The 15,461-nt window shown below is 33.9% G+C and overlaps 2 protein-coding genes across 2 annotated transcripts in view; one reads left to right on the top strand and one right to left on the bottom strand.

The window, feature by feature from the left end:
* Positions 1–303: 303 nt before the first annotated feature.
* Positions 304–11,622, bottom strand: LOC119828966 (mothers against decapentaplegic homolog 4). The gene is made up of 14 exons (XM_038351306.1): positions 11,485–11,622; positions 10,888–11,126; positions 10,047–10,221; positions 9,364–9,573; positions 8,466–9,011; positions 8,224–8,346; positions 7,654–7,791; positions 7,060–7,158; positions 6,485–6,615; positions 6,158–6,249; positions 5,549–5,717; positions 4,717–4,843; positions 4,262–4,406; positions 304–3,926 (listed from the first exon to the last, which is right to left on the bottom strand). Exons 2-14 carry the CDS (start codon positions 11,122–11,124, stop codon positions 3,857–3,859), a joined length of 2,262 nt encoding a protein of 753 aa, XP_038207234.1. The 5' UTR covers positions 11,125–11,126; positions 11,485–11,622; the 3' UTR covers positions 304–3,856.
* A 402-nt stretch (positions 11,623–12,024) lies between these two features.
* Positions 12,025–15,461, top strand: part of LOC119828991 (trafficking protein particle complex subunit 10) — a 12,257-nt gene continuing 8,820 nt past the window's right edge. Inside the window, exons 1-5 of the mRNA XM_038351336.1 lie at positions 12,025–12,329; positions 12,398–12,609; positions 12,959–13,351; positions 13,713–14,012; positions 15,012–15,191. Of these exons, the coding sequence (XP_038207264.1) occupies positions 12,266–12,329; positions 12,398–12,609; positions 12,959–13,351; positions 13,713–14,012; positions 15,012–15,191 (1,149 nt within the window). The 5' untranslated portion in view covers positions 12,025–12,265. The remainder of the gene's footprint in view (positions 12,330–12,397; positions 12,610–12,958; positions 13,352–13,712; positions 14,013–15,011; positions 15,192–15,461) is intronic.

Genomic DNA, 15,461 nt, shown 5'->3' on the forward strand with positions numbered 1-15,461 from the left:
TTTTTTTCATAGGTTCTAATTGCATAATGATCTTATAAGATTACGCTGAACCGTAATCGTGAAAATCGAAACCGATAAAGTATATATATAATGCTTGAAAATTCCTATAAATTATTATAAGTCTACATGCAGATAGGATACATCCCATTCGTTACGGATAGAAGTTAACAAAGTCAATAGATCTCTATTAGCAGTACATGTTTCCGAAAGACAAAAAGAGACAGGTATATGTAGACGACGAATTAATTTCTAGACAGACTCAATTTCAAAAAAAAAGGTATAAAAGAGAAAAATAAAACCACATTTAGAGGAATAACCTTTATATTCATTTCTGTTCAGTTTCACTCTTAAACTATGCGCTTAAGGCTACGTTACACCGTGTACGGCATTGAAAATGTCAATATGAGTAAAATTATACAAAATGTCACTGATTTATAAAACCATAGACAATAGAAAATGACTTCAAAAGTGGTCCACAAGCAAAACATTAACATAATTTTTAAAATATCTAAAAATTAAATATCCAATTAAAAAAAACACACAATTTTATTGTATATTCGTATCTTTTTAAAATAAACATGCGTTCATATAATCCTTGACTGACAAAACTTTTCATAGCAACGACTAAATATAAAAAATGTTGCAAATATTACGTAAACACTATTCTTGTACTTACAGATGTTATAATCAACAATATTACTCTTCAACTTTTATTTATAATCTATACCTTAAACAACTGTCAAAATGGTTCCGAACAATTTATGAGAACATCAAAACAGTACTAGACGGTACACGATAACTGTGGTATGTAGAATTTGAAAAATCTTTTATTCAAAACATTAACATCGTTAAAAAATCACCACTTAACATCTAAAACCCTTTGAATCGATTTGATCACTGTGAAGAGGTATTTCCGATACGTTGTCAATTTAAGTTTCATTTATACATTACGATTATAATATAAGTACCTACCAATTAATAATTTATATCATTCAAACCGACACGCATTTAAATATATTTTCGCAACTTGTACTATTTACAACCTCGTGTTGAATTTGGTAACAAATATTGAAAAATAACCATAAAAAATGCAACCATAAATAATTAGAATAAAATTGTGATGTCTATGCTTAAAAGCTGTGCATGTGAACAACGTATACTGCCGTCGAAAAAGCCATAGAGGTAACACGTGTGTTACGTAATAAAAAAAACTATATCAATAAAAAAAAAACACAAACATTCAAATATACTCGTTTAACACATCAAAAAATCTGCACGTAATAAAATTAAAGCAAATTCGAAGCAAACGAAATAAATCTCAAATATTAAAGTGAAAACACGACATACATCTTCTATAATAATAAAACGACTCATACACAAAATACATCACTCTGGCATACGCTAAAGTATACAATATCCTTAATTCCTTGTTCATTCATCGAGCACAAATCCTATCTTAACACAATTTTGTTAGCGCATCACAGTTTTTTAAACAATTCATTGATGTTGGGTAAATTACGACTTTTGCTATCGTGGGACTCTTTTAAACACATTAAAAACAGATTTACTCATGGCTTTTCTCTTTTTTAATCTGTACCTTTTCCAAAAACGAGACGTTTTTCTTTCAAATAATTACATTATCATTGCAATTACATTTACAATTTACTCCATAACTGGCAGTTGGTGGAGTTAATTGGCAGTCTGCTACAATTGGTCTTAGCAAGTGTCACATAAAAAAAATCACCATGATATACATCCATACAAAACTGTTCATTGAATGTATCAACTGCTGAGAATTCGTGCATAATTCACCCAACACCACAGTACAGGCACATCTAGCTAACAAAATACAGCCTTCACAACATGTCTCACGTAAAAACACCTATGACTATAAATTACTGCGTAATTATAACTTATTACAATTATTATCTTACATCTACTATAATTCCCGTTTGGCTTCTTTCAAGTTGAACCACAACTATGTCTTGTCATATTTATACTACATTAAAAAAATGCCTTATTTTGGTATCGCTGTCATCTCAAAATAATAACTAAAGCGTAAGGAGCTGAACTAAAATTGAGTTTGTACTATTTTTGCTTTTGGGACTGAATATGGACGAGAAAGAGACGTCTATATGAAAGATCGCCGGTTGCCTAGTATAAGCTAATAGTGAAAAGTGCATTATGTACTTGTTTTTACATTAAGTAGAACAATAACAAATAATTAATCGGCTTTTAATTTTATACCATCTTTTATAATGTATTATAGCATATAAAGTTGTCTCTTTCTAACTCTTTCCACTATCCTGCATGAAAAGAAGACATCCTAAAATTACACTACTATTTAGCACAACTTCTATTGCTTTATTTACCGTTCTGAGACTGTTATAGTATTTCAATTTGACGATAGATGGAGACCAAAATACTACAAAATGCAAATACATAGTTTGACGTTAAAACAACAAAAGATAGTGCATATATTTTACATTGCTCATAAATTAACATGAATGCCTATTGCCTATATATGAACTATTCTGTACATTTACAACAGTAGATAGCGCCTCGGTTAAATTGAAATACTATACTTATATTCTTATCGCACAAAACCCGAACTTAGTCCTTGGAGCCTTCATCGAAAGAGCGCATATTTATAGTACGCGGAAACATATTTAGCACTCACTTAATTAATTGTAAAAATAAACATATTCAAATAGATGAAATAAAATTCAATTTTTTGTTAATGGTAATAACTAGTGATTTGATATAGATATTTGTACAATTTAAAGTGTGATGTTTATGAGTACCATTTTATATGTCCTAACATATAATAAAAATGCGCTCCCAAGTTCCGAGTGTACCCTCATTTGAGCAAAAATGGACAGTTCGTTACGCATAAAACTATCTTACAATTAATAGTAATAATCCATTTGTTTTGTGAAAAATATTATACTGAGATCCCTTTGAATGTTCTTTAGTTTGTTCAGAAGAAATACTGTTAAATACATCTATGTAATCTATGTAACTACTACAATATTGTCCTATCTTACACAATACACAAGACATACTTTTAGTTCACCTTTTTTATTAAAACGCGAGCGATGCGTTTTAATGTGCAACATTTGTTCCAACATTACATCTATACCTTGGGCAGACCATTTAAAACAAAATCAACAATTTAGCAAAGGAAGACGAAAATAGACTTTTTCCGGAAGACCTAAAACGAAATAAAAAAGAAATACATAATTTTTGCACTTTTTTTCTATATGGCAACAAAAACACTAAATTCTGCACTAAACCATTCACTATACACCAACCGACGCACTAAACAAACGTGCACATTTAAGTCTCATTACCACAATTGTCTCGCCACTCACATATATATGACACTGCACTTATGTAATCGTTATTATCTCGTTAAAAATGCGGGTTCATCACGTTGTTAGCTTGTTTTATTTCCTAATTATTGAGTTAAGTGTGGTTATTTTCATATCGATCTCGTGGTACAAAGCTAGTCACAAAATATTATTACGTTTAAAAGTGACAATAATAACTCTGTTGCATTATAATAATTATAGATACATCAGCTATTCTTTCGTATTTTAAAATACTTTCTATTTATGTATATGTCAAAATTTCAAAGTCAGTACAAGGAGATAATCTCTACTGAAAATAAAAAATCAAAAGCCGACCAAAAAGAAGTATTTTTAAACTTCACTAATAGGACACAAGACAAGACAATCCCCCGTACCACGGGACCGCAAACGACACGCAAACGACAGTCTATTTGCAACTAGCGACACGTGAGCGATGAGTGGCGCGTGGTCGCTCGAAGGCCTCAAAAGAAGCCGATCAACTCCTACTCGATGTTCGTCCGCGGTCCGTCGATGGGCATCGTGTGCAACACCTCGTCCAACAGCTGCAGCGCTCTGGAATATGCGTTTTAAACAATCAACAAATAATCCTATTTAAAACTTTGGCTTTCTAGATTATAATTTGCATCCGCCAGTGGAAATTGAGACAATAGTTTTTATCAAAAACCTAAACTGCATCCAAATTGTTAAAACTAGACAACATTTATATGGGAGGCACTAGCTTTTAATTAAAAAAAAGAATCATAAGAATCGGTTCACCCAGTAACGCCCATACATTTTCTTCACCTTATCAGTCCATTTTTTTATTCCCTCTTTCAATTCTTTCCTTTTTTATCCCTTAATGGATTGCCAACTAAACTTAATGTTCCTGCCCTTTCCTCATTACTCACCTATGCAGATGCACCTCAACCCAGCAAGGTGTCTCCTTGATAGAACTCCGCGGGTAATCCGGCCCCCAGCCCTTGACGAACGACAGCCGCACTATGCACAGCCTTCGCAAGTCGTCCACCCCTATACCGGCCGCTGCTGAGAGACCTGCGAATGAGTGCACGATAATACTTATCTTTGGTTTTATAATGTTAAGGCATAGAATTAATCGTGGCGATGATGATGCTAATAAAGTGACAAGAATGATAAAAGTAGTAATGAGAAATTTTCAAAGATTCGGAAAAATAGATGGCGTGAGGTGTCCCTTAGGCACATAAAACCGAAAGAGTAGAAGAAATTCGATTACTGTGGCGGGATCACGGACCAAGAGAGGCTAGGCATTGCTACGGTATGGCAAAAAGACGAGGGTGAAAAAATAAATAAATAAAAAAATATCGACGATGACGTCACCACTCACACTTGTTCATGCCGGGGTGCGCGGGCTGTATGTGTCCGGCGACGGCGGCGGCCTGCGCCGCGGCGGCCGCCTGCGCCGTCGCCGCTTGCGTCTGCATCTGCCGGTGGCACTGCCGCAGGTCGAACACCTGCGGCACCCGCGCATTCGACGATACAGTACATTATCATATTTTTTCATCATTATAATATAGCTGATAGTGCATTACTAAAATCTCTAGAGCTGCATCAAATAGGCATGTAGGAATACCTTGATGCAGTTAAAGGGGTAAATCTCTAGGAAAAATATGAAATTGCTTGTAATCACACTATCTATATAAATATTATAAATGTGAAATATTGTTTGTTCGGATGTTTGTCCGTCTATCACACTGGAACTACTGAACGGATTTTAATGAAATTTGATATACAGACAGGGTATGAGCTGACTTGGGTGACAGGACATTTTTTATCCCGATTCTTATAAACAGGAATCATAATAAAGCAGAAATCTTGATATCCGGGCGGAGCCGGGACGAGCGTCTGGTTTATTGTAAGCTCCTATCCTTTTCCTTAATCTTCCTAGTATATTCCCATTAACTTTTATTCTCGCCGTCAATCCTTTTCTTATCCTTTACCCCTTGTAGCGAGCAACGCATTTTCAGCAACCTAACTCTACAAATGTTCATGGGTGATGGTAACCGCTGACCATCAAGTGAACCACAAGCTCAGTTGTCAGTATATATTACATAAAAAAGCATATGTGCACTATACACACACTTGGGGAGTGCGGGCACATTTGCATGTGTGTGCGTGCTGAAGCGCACGCGTGTGCGTACAAGTCTCCGTGGCCAAACCTTAATGCAAGCAGACGGGTATATCTTGTGCACGGCGTCGCCGGGCGCGCGGCCAGCCTCCCGGTCGAGGTAGTAGGACTGCACGAACACCGAGTGGTCGGACAGGCAGCGCAGCCACACGTCGCCCTCGCCGCGCAGGTCCAGCTGCACGCCCTTGCCGATGTGGAGCCTGGGAAACATGCACACGTACATGTCTATGCGTCAAGTTATAATAGATATAGAATAGAGCTGGTGTTCGTTAAGGTGAACGCGCACATATCAGGAATTGCTGGTTTCGGAAATTCGATATTGTTTTTATGTTGCATAGTCGATATATCAACGAAGTATACGTGCATATGACATGACTCTACAACTAATAGGAGCGAAGTAATTATGAAAAATTAATAAAACCTTTTTAAAGCTGACTTCATAGTTGCGTGGATCAGTTGATTAAAAAAATAATATTCTGGTACCATGACGATATAAACCAGTACTAATTCCAGTTTGGGAAATTAATAGCGCTTTTACCTATTTTTCCTCATTTCTCATGAATTCACGGCACCCAGGTAGGTGGATAGGTTAGGTACAGCAGCATAATATATCTTTAACATCTGCATTAATGAGACTCACCTTGCTCGCTCACTCTGCTCTGTTCTGTGGACATTACTTAAAGCACCCAAACAAAATCTGTTACCACCGGATGGATCTACGTAACCATCAACCTGTAAAAAGTTTTTGAATGTTTTGTTTTTCAGGTATTTTTAAGAAAAATAAACGAAAATTAAATTTAAAAGTTTCATAAAACTAAAAGGAAAACAGAAAAAGTTTTTGGAATAATACACAAAAGGGAACTATAATTAACCTTATTACCATTAGAAATCAGAATCAATTTTCAAAGTATCGACAATCTACCAAAAAAAAAAAACTAAATCATATAAAAATGAGATACAAACTCACAGTAACATTGGGTCGGCTGGACGGCACCTTGAACGTTTCGCCGACTTGCGTGTCCAGCTCGAAGTATGCGACCGAGCACCAGTACTCCGGCGCTGGCTGGCTTGACAGCAGACCACCGGGGTTGCCATTGTCTGTGACATATAAAAAAAATATGAGTTATTGACGACGGCATAAAATTGAAAAGAATGAAATTTCGTATATTTTAATAAAATCGTTTAAAAATAGCCTGTATTGACTTGTAAAAACACGTATACGCTCACGCGCAAGCGTGGCAAGTATACACGCTCATCATACAATTTCTTTAAAATACTGATTTATCCACGTTTTGTTTGCATGTTTTGATGACCATCAATATCATACATATTTTCACTATAATTTTCACCCAAATCGGTGTTGTGGTTTAGAAGCAAAAACATAACTTCATTCATTCAATTAAAAGTTCATCAAAATAAAGGTTGTATTGCAGAGATAGCTGTACGCGATAAGCCAGCTTTTTGAACCTTTTTTTCGACTTATCTTGTATGTTATTGTGGAACAATCAGTAATATAAACAAGAAAAAAAAAATTTCTCTTACAATAATGATGGTGATGCGCAGGCGCATCTACAGGCGGCGCGGCGGGGGGCGGCGCCAGGCTCTGCGTGTACGTCAGCGTGTTGTTGCCCGTCCACGTACCTGCACGAACATACAGACAAAGATAATAAATATAATTGATATTCTCATAATTGATACGCGTACTTATTGTTAATATCTTCTAGTGTTGGTCTCTATTGTGTAATGAAAAATGTCTGTTTTGATATCTATTTTTGAAGTCATACGTCCCATTCTAGTGAAATCTTAGTGCACATTAAATGTAAGCAAAACAACATAACCACAGCTTTGATAATTAAATTATCTTAATCATAACTAATGCAACAAAAATAGTTGTTTGTTTTGGACGTTTATATTTAAGTTTCACTTAAATATACTCAACTAATATTTTATCACGACATGTACGTTATATCACTTATTTTCTTATCAGTTCACGTGACATTCCGCCACATAACCAACACTTCAATTAATTAATTAATATCTATATTACTACTTGGAACTATATTACTTCTCATCAGAAATCGTCAATATCATTTGGTCACACGTCAGGTCACGTCACGTCACACCAGACCGTCTTACCCTGCTGATGCTGCGTGCGATGCGGCAGCGGGCTCTGCTGCGGCGGGCTGGTCGGCGCGAAGCCGTTCTGCTGCGGCTCAGGCGGTGAGCCGGCTGTTACGGCCACCGACGTTACAGTGGAAACGGGTACTGTACCCACTGAAATCGATTACATTTCAAGTGAAGTGAGCGTTTTTTATTTACCTCCAAAACATATTTCAACATTTTAACTGGATTTTAATAATTTAACTCACCACACTAATATTATTAATGTGAAAATTTGTTCGTTTGTATGTTTGTCCGTCAATCACGTTGATACTACTGAACGGATTTTGATGAAATTCGGTATATAGGCAGGGTATGACTTGGGTGATAGGATACATTTTATCTCGATTAAACGATGCCTTGGGATAAAACAGGACGATAGCCGTAAAGAGCGTATTGAATATAAAAATGTAAAAATATTCTCTTTTGCTAATTGCATCCTTTTGAGATATCATTTTTTAAAAGATCCTGAGGCTTTCAATATGATTATCATGAAGTTTATTTTGTGGCACTATGTTTATTAAATTGCATTATAAAGTTTACTACCTGGCAATGTTTGCGTCAATTGCGTGTTGTCGGCAGTTGTCTGTTCTGCGGTAAAGAAAGTATTGTTTGTCCCATCGATTATGGGAGTTGTGCCACCTGGCGACATACTAACTGGCATAGCCGCTGAAATGTTTAATAGAGCAATTTAGTATTTCATGAATAATTAACAACACATAAGAAAAATAAAAAAACAAAAGTGATCAGCCCTAAAATACGTGCAAAATAAAAATTTAAAAGCTTACAATGATTCATTCTCCACATTGTACGCGCATCCATAGTATCAGGTGGCTCTAATTTCGGGGCGATCGCCCTTTGCTGTGCCATTACCATTTGTGAATTCTGAATAGACATTCCTTGACTTATATTCGGCATTTGGGGAGTCCCTGGAGACATTTGGTTGGGTGCTGAAGCCATTCTGGGTGATGCCATTTGTGGCACATTTGTCCCCATTTGTGGCGTGCCTGGCCCCATCTGAGGTGTTCCTGGCCCCATTTGTGGTGTTCCGGGCCCCATTTGAGGTGTTCCTGGCCCCATTTGTGGGGTTCCCGGCCCCATTTGGGGCGTACCTGGCCCCATCTGTGGTGTACCAGGACCCATTTGAGCCATTTGCGGTGTCGTTCTACCCATTTGAGGAGTTCCTGGTCCCATCTGGGCCATTTGACTATTAGGGTGATTCATCATTTGAGTGCCAGGCGAATGGCCCATCTGTGGTGGGGCAAGGGGCGCCCCAGGACGTAATGGCGGGCGAGGTCCATGCGGCGAAAACATGTTGGGAACGCCATCAGGCGCTATTGACACGAAAATGCAAAATAAAATTATAATGCTGCGCAAATAAAAAGGCACATAGAAGACAAAAATTGCAAACACAAAACAAAATAAAAAGTTAAGAACTGAAGCCATAGATTTCCAATATTTATTTACTTCTTAATGTAGAATATGAGAAAAATGTTAAATGCTTTGTAAAATCCAAATATATTACAATAAAAACAATCTTTCAACAGTGTACAAAAATTATATTCTATCAGTAAACAAACAATTAATGTTACTTGCTACACTTTTATTAAAGCACACAAAGATACCAAATCCAATAACTGGAAATCTAGGCTTTCAATACACACATACAAGAAGAATACTGCTTACTTTGACCCTGGTTAATAATAATATTAGTGGGTTGAAATTGCTGATGGTGGTGAGCTATAGTTGAGTGGGGGTGTCTGGGGCTGGTGGCATGATGCTGTATTGTTACAAGTTCGCCTGTGTCCATATCCATACCATTACCACCAATGCCTGCTGTATATTCATCTTTAACCAACCTACTTGGTCCAGATTGAAGTGTGAGATTGGATAAATCTAAAAATGTTAAATTGTTAAAATATAATATTAATTTTTTCAGTACTTATATAATTTTAGTTTCTGTTTTAAACTGTTGTCTGCTCCAGTTTCACCTCTGGTACATATAAAGCCTATGTGTCACTCATTGTAATTGTAGCTTTCTAATGGTGGAAGAATTTTTTAAATCTGTCCAGCCATTCACTTGTGATGGCATGACCAAGGGAAATAGAGATTAATTTTTAACTACATATATAGATGAACAAAATCTTTTTCCACATTACTTTCAGCTGTTGAAAAAGATAAAAATTCTATGATATTTGAAAAAATTCAGGTAATTTTAATCTATGGCCAATGCACAATAGTAAATGGATAACATCAAAAAATAATATTCAATTAGTAAAAAATAATTGTTTAGCAGTATTTGACTGACAATTGTATTTAGGTAATTAGCAAAATTACTATGTATATAAAAACTTCTAATGTAATCTCACCAATTCCAGGAGACACGACTCTCTCATAGTGGTAAGGGTTGACGCAGACTGAGTCACACTTTAAATCAAATGCAAACTGGCAAAATTTCACATGTTTTAATTCATTTTTATGTAGATCTGGCCAGCGCCAAATCCTTGCATAGATCACATGTGGAAAACCTTTTCTACCAGCAACCTACAGATACAAAATATTACAATTAAAAATGTTAAATGAAACACGGCTATAGCATAATAATAAAATAATATATACATCTAAACATTGCAAACATAAAGAAGGTTAATACATTGTTAACAGAAATTTATATTTTACTAGCTGCACCCGGCAAACGCTGTTCTGCCTTACTCTTATCATTTAGGGGTGTGAAAAATAGATGTTAGCCGATTCTCAGACCTACCCAATATGCTTACCAAATTTCAGAGGAATCGGTCAAGCCGTTTCGGAGGAGTATAGAGACTAACATTGTGACACGAGAATTTTATATATAAGAAGACTATACTCAAATAACAATTGGTATAAATTAATATGCTTTTTAATTTTTTTTGTTATGGGAATGAATGAGGAGCTAAATTCAAAACTCATATGAATCACATTGTGTTAACACTACAATTTTGTTACATCATAGTTCCACAATATTTTAAGATGTATATTCAGAATTTGTTATTATATTCTAATAGCATATTCTCATAGGTAAGGACCTATGATGCAACTGATACAGAATGACCAAACTTAATTTGGCTATAAACTAATAAGAAAAATGTGACAACATATATCAAGTTTGTAGCTTCAATTTATGAGCCTCACATAAATATTATGTATCACTGATTATAAATATTTACTGACCTGCAATCGACCATCTAATGTGCGTTGTATTGTTACACATTTACTTGGATGTGCACCATTTGTTGTAATTGCAGTTATTAATGAATCCAGTTCATCTCTCTTCTCTTTCAACTTCTTCACGAGAGATTCTATGGCGCGTTTTGAAAACCCTTCACTCTCACCACCTTGCCGGTGGCACATTAGCGAGTGTACTATACTCAGGCAGGCATCTGCCGAAGTTGGTGCCGTAGTATTCATGTCTAAAAAAGTACACTTATGTAAAAGCGACGAGGAAACGATTAATAATCATTGAAAGAATCTCACATTTAAATTGTCTCCACAATCTAACTAATTTATTCACAGTTTTGCATTAATTGTAACCAAGACGATGATGATTAAAATGCAAAAATAGTAGATCTATTTATAACGATTGAAAATAATTAGAAAAACATTAATTTGCCGATAATCGTCAGGCATCGATTTAGTATTTGATATGGAACACTGGTATGAGAAAATAACAATCATTATTTGTTATTTTTAATATAAAATCTATAAAATTAATAATTTTACCTAAAATTGAAGCAAAGACACCATGAATACTTTGATTTTTTTACATACCTGTTAATTAGAATTCTAGAGTATCTTATCTCATATGTGCAACAATTTATATTAAACGAAATAGTCATGAGTAAATTATGAAAAATGATTTCCTTTATATCGAGACGATACCAAAACAGTGCGACATTTTATCATTTACTGATCCACCATAGACAAATTGGCTATGTACATTTATGCGCAGGTAATTAATTTATTTATCAATTTGTAGCAAGCTTTTTAATTTTCTTTACGAAAATCATAATCATTCACATTTGTATTTTAAATTATATGCATTATTAAATATTTTAGTTCAAGACATAATAATAAGTTGTTTTTTTTTATTTTATTTGCCTAGATACAAGTGTACCTTTTTTCTGGTCTTAGTGGATTCTTTAACCCTTTATTTGCAATAGCCTGATATATTTTAAATAATATTAAAATTTTGTTTTTAATAAAATTTAATTTGGTGATTTATACTAATATACAATTTAATCAATTATGTGTACGTAAATTGAAACTAATATATTTCGTGGATCTAATTGTCACTACGCTGACATTGACAACAATTTTGACAAAATTTCGTTTTGACCACTTTGGATTTCTTTTCGAAATAAAGAGAATTTGTATTTTATTACTGTATTGTTTTTGCATATTGTTAGTACTAGGCTGTATTTAGATTATTATTTTTAAACGAGGTGGTCTCTATTTATGTGATAGAAATGTGGGTGGACACCCTTGTTAGCTAAGTAGGATTTTCTGGTGTCATGTACATAAAATTACGAATATTACTTGATGATGTAAAATGAAGGGTGTAGATAGTTCTCCAGCAAATAAAGAAGGGATGACAAATAAACCAATAATAACATGTAAGTTTTAATTTCAAGAAGTACGATACTGAAGTGAAAAATGTTTAAAGTATTTGTTTTTTTGTCAGGCGCGGGAGACTGGAACTTGTTCTGTACGTTAGAAGCCCCTTTGGTTGCTGCAATACCACAGGATTCCTGTGAGTGGAGGAGGTCATATGGGCGCATCACAAAATTTGTTTATCTGGAATCCTCATTTATCAAATATAATAAGGATAAAGTACAATCTGAACTGAATTTGTTAAAACGTCCTATTTTTCACATTTATTGGACTGACTGTGTGGTATGTAAAGGAATATAATATAAGGTTTATGTTTAAAGGTTTTGTTAACATGTATGACATGTCATTGATAAATGGTTTTTATGCATATATTTAAACCATATGTTTGTTGCAGTCACAAAATTAGTGATAAATCTCAGATCCTATCATCTTAGAAATTTTTATAATTGCAAAAATAAAGAATGCTCATCTTAGTTAAGTAAAGCATAACTAATGTATTAATGTAATACATAAGTAATTACAGGAAATAACTGAATAATATGTATTAATTATAGGTATCCATTTTATACACAATAAATTATTTTTATATTATATATTCTAAGTTTAACTTATAATTCTTAAATTTTTCCAGGATATAGAATATTACAAAACAACACTTAGGGAAGATATAGAAATATGGTTCAAACAACTAGAGAAAAACAATATAACAGATTGGATGATAGTTTTAGTGGAGACTTATGATATACGAAAGACAAACAAATTATTACCGAGAACAACGGTACTTGATAAGATTAAAGGTGATTTTGCTGTAAAGCAAACAGAAGATAGATTTATTTCCGTTATAAATCCAATTAAATCGGAGGCAAGAAGTGCTGAATCATGGAGAGCATTGGTGGCAAAGATCAGGCATTTTGTTCTGGTGGCATACAATAAAGCATTAAATAAGTTTGAGGAGTATATGAGAGAACAAAGGGAGAGGCGAAATGATCCAGAATGGGATTTTTGTAAATATTTCATTTTGCAGGTAAGCATTCATTGGATATTTACAAGAATATTGAGAAAAATACATACCTGCTGCATGTTTTATCTGAAACGTAGCAGTCCTTGCTTATTTCTTAATACAGATTAATGATATTATACATTTAATTATATTTCTAACTTACATTCTATTCTTCTTCACTAAGTAAAAGGATAAGTTAAAGAATTTATAAAAGGGATATCATTTTATATCTATTTAAATTGCTCAATTTACATTTCCAATTAAACTAATGTGTATTGACTAATAAGGAGAAAACAATCTAACTTTTCTACATATTTTGACTCTATATCTGCCCAAAATCTACTACCAAATTCACAACATTTAATAATTTTTATCTGTATTTCAGGAGCAATTAGCTTTTGTGCTGGAAATGCTTGGTTTATATGAAGAGGCTCTAGTCCAGTATGACGAATTAGATGCACTGTTCTCTCAATTTGTTCTCAATTCCAATATAACAGAAAGTCCAAAATGGCTTGACACATTCAAGCAACAGATAACCTCCTGGCAGGCCATTAGACTGACACCCACAGTGCCACAACATTTACGGGAACTTATAATTAAGCAGAAAGCCTCTCTATTAGACTTTAGAAGCTATTTATTTATACGACAAAGTGCCATGTTGTTACTTACTGATAAGCCTGAAGAGGTAAGATCAACTTATTTAAAATAATTGTTCATAATAATTAATTTGTATCTTTAAATACAATTCTTATGACTATGAAACAACTCAAAGTTATCCAAAACCGTTTGTCTCCCAATTCTATTAAAATTCAATGGAAAATGCTGCTTTCCTATTATTATATGCATTTTCTTTTACTTCCATTACTACATTTTTGATGCTTGACACTTAAAAATTTATTGAAATTTTTAAAGATATTAAGTGAATATCTTTCAGTTTGTTTTCATGTTCCAAAATAATTAAATGTTTTCAACTTGTCATTGGCATGTGTCATTTTATATATTTTATTATTGTTTTCCCAATTTGATTGATGTTTCTCGAAAACGTTATGTGCCATGACTTAAATTTAATTTATAATCATCATCAAATTAAAGGTAAAAGACAACATAATATCTCTGAGATTGCATGTGTTACATATATCCTTTAATTTTCTATCTCGGCTATAAGACCAATTAAAGTTGTTAATGTTATTAAAGAACCATTTATTTAAGAAATCAATTTTTCCAAGAACATACTGCTGGTTAATAATTTTATTGTTTTATGAGCACTCTCAAATAACAATCAATTACTTGTTTCCACATGACTAGTCACATGTGAAAATTATTAATACTAATCATGCTGCTATCGGAGCTCGTGTTAAGTCTTTATTTGTTTTACAGTTGACTATTATTGATTCAGTAGAGTAAAACATCATAATTTATGTTGTGTGTTTCAGTCAGATCTCAATATCTGATTACTATTCTTTATTATAGTAAATTGCAAGTAGAATATGCATTGTTGCAGTACTTTTTAGATATGTTTGTGATACTATGGAATGAATAAAACACAGACTGTTTTATTCATTGTTAATTTTGGTTGAGCTTCATAGTGATAGTCAAAATTTTTTTATTGCTTTAAGTTTACGCAGTTTTTCACATCCACCATCTACAACAGTCTATAATAAATGGAATATTATTATATTTTCAGATAGCATCCCGCTGTCTCACAACTGTACATAACACATTAGTCGAGTTACTATTGCTAAACGCGCAATCGATAGATGGCGCCGCTGCGTGCTGGGCGCATCTCGCGTGCGTTGAGACGTTGCGAGTGTGCGAGTCGTGTACGGACATGCAGGCGCCGTTGTTGCATAATGCTAAGGATAAGGTGTGTTATAGAAAAATAGGAGATATATTATTTCAGTCATGATTTTACGAATATATGAATGAATATTGTACACCATATAGAATGTATGGACTTTCTTGTTCAGGTCTTTATGACTTATCAGTCATTATAGACATATCTAAAGAAGCTTTCATTTGAAATTCAACTTCAATTATTTGTTGCTTGAACATGTACATTAGATGTCATATAAATATTACATAACAGTGTTCGCCATGTGAACTGAAATGCAGTCAATACATGTGTTTATTTATC

The sequence above is a fragment of the Zerene cesonia genome, chromosome 9 (assembly GCF_012273895.1).
Source record: "Zerene cesonia ecotype Mississippi chromosome 9, Zerene_cesonia_1.1, whole genome shotgun sequence".
Classification (NCBI taxonomy): Eukaryota; Metazoa; Arthropoda; class Insecta; order Lepidoptera; family Pieridae; genus Zerene; species Zerene cesonia.

Coding starts and splice junctions, on each gene's coding strand:
- LOC119828966 (XM_038351306.1), bottom strand. CDS start 11,124: ATGAATACTACGGCACCAACTTCGGCAGATGCCTGCCTGAGTATAGTA. Junction 6,616..7,059: donor TGCGCATCACCATCATTATT/GTAAGAGAAATT, acceptor TATATGTCACAG/ACAATGGCAACCCCGGTGGT. Junction 6,250..6,484: donor CCAGCCGACCCAATGTTACT/GTGAGTTTGTAT, acceptor AACTTTTTACAG/GTTGATGGTTACGTAGATCC.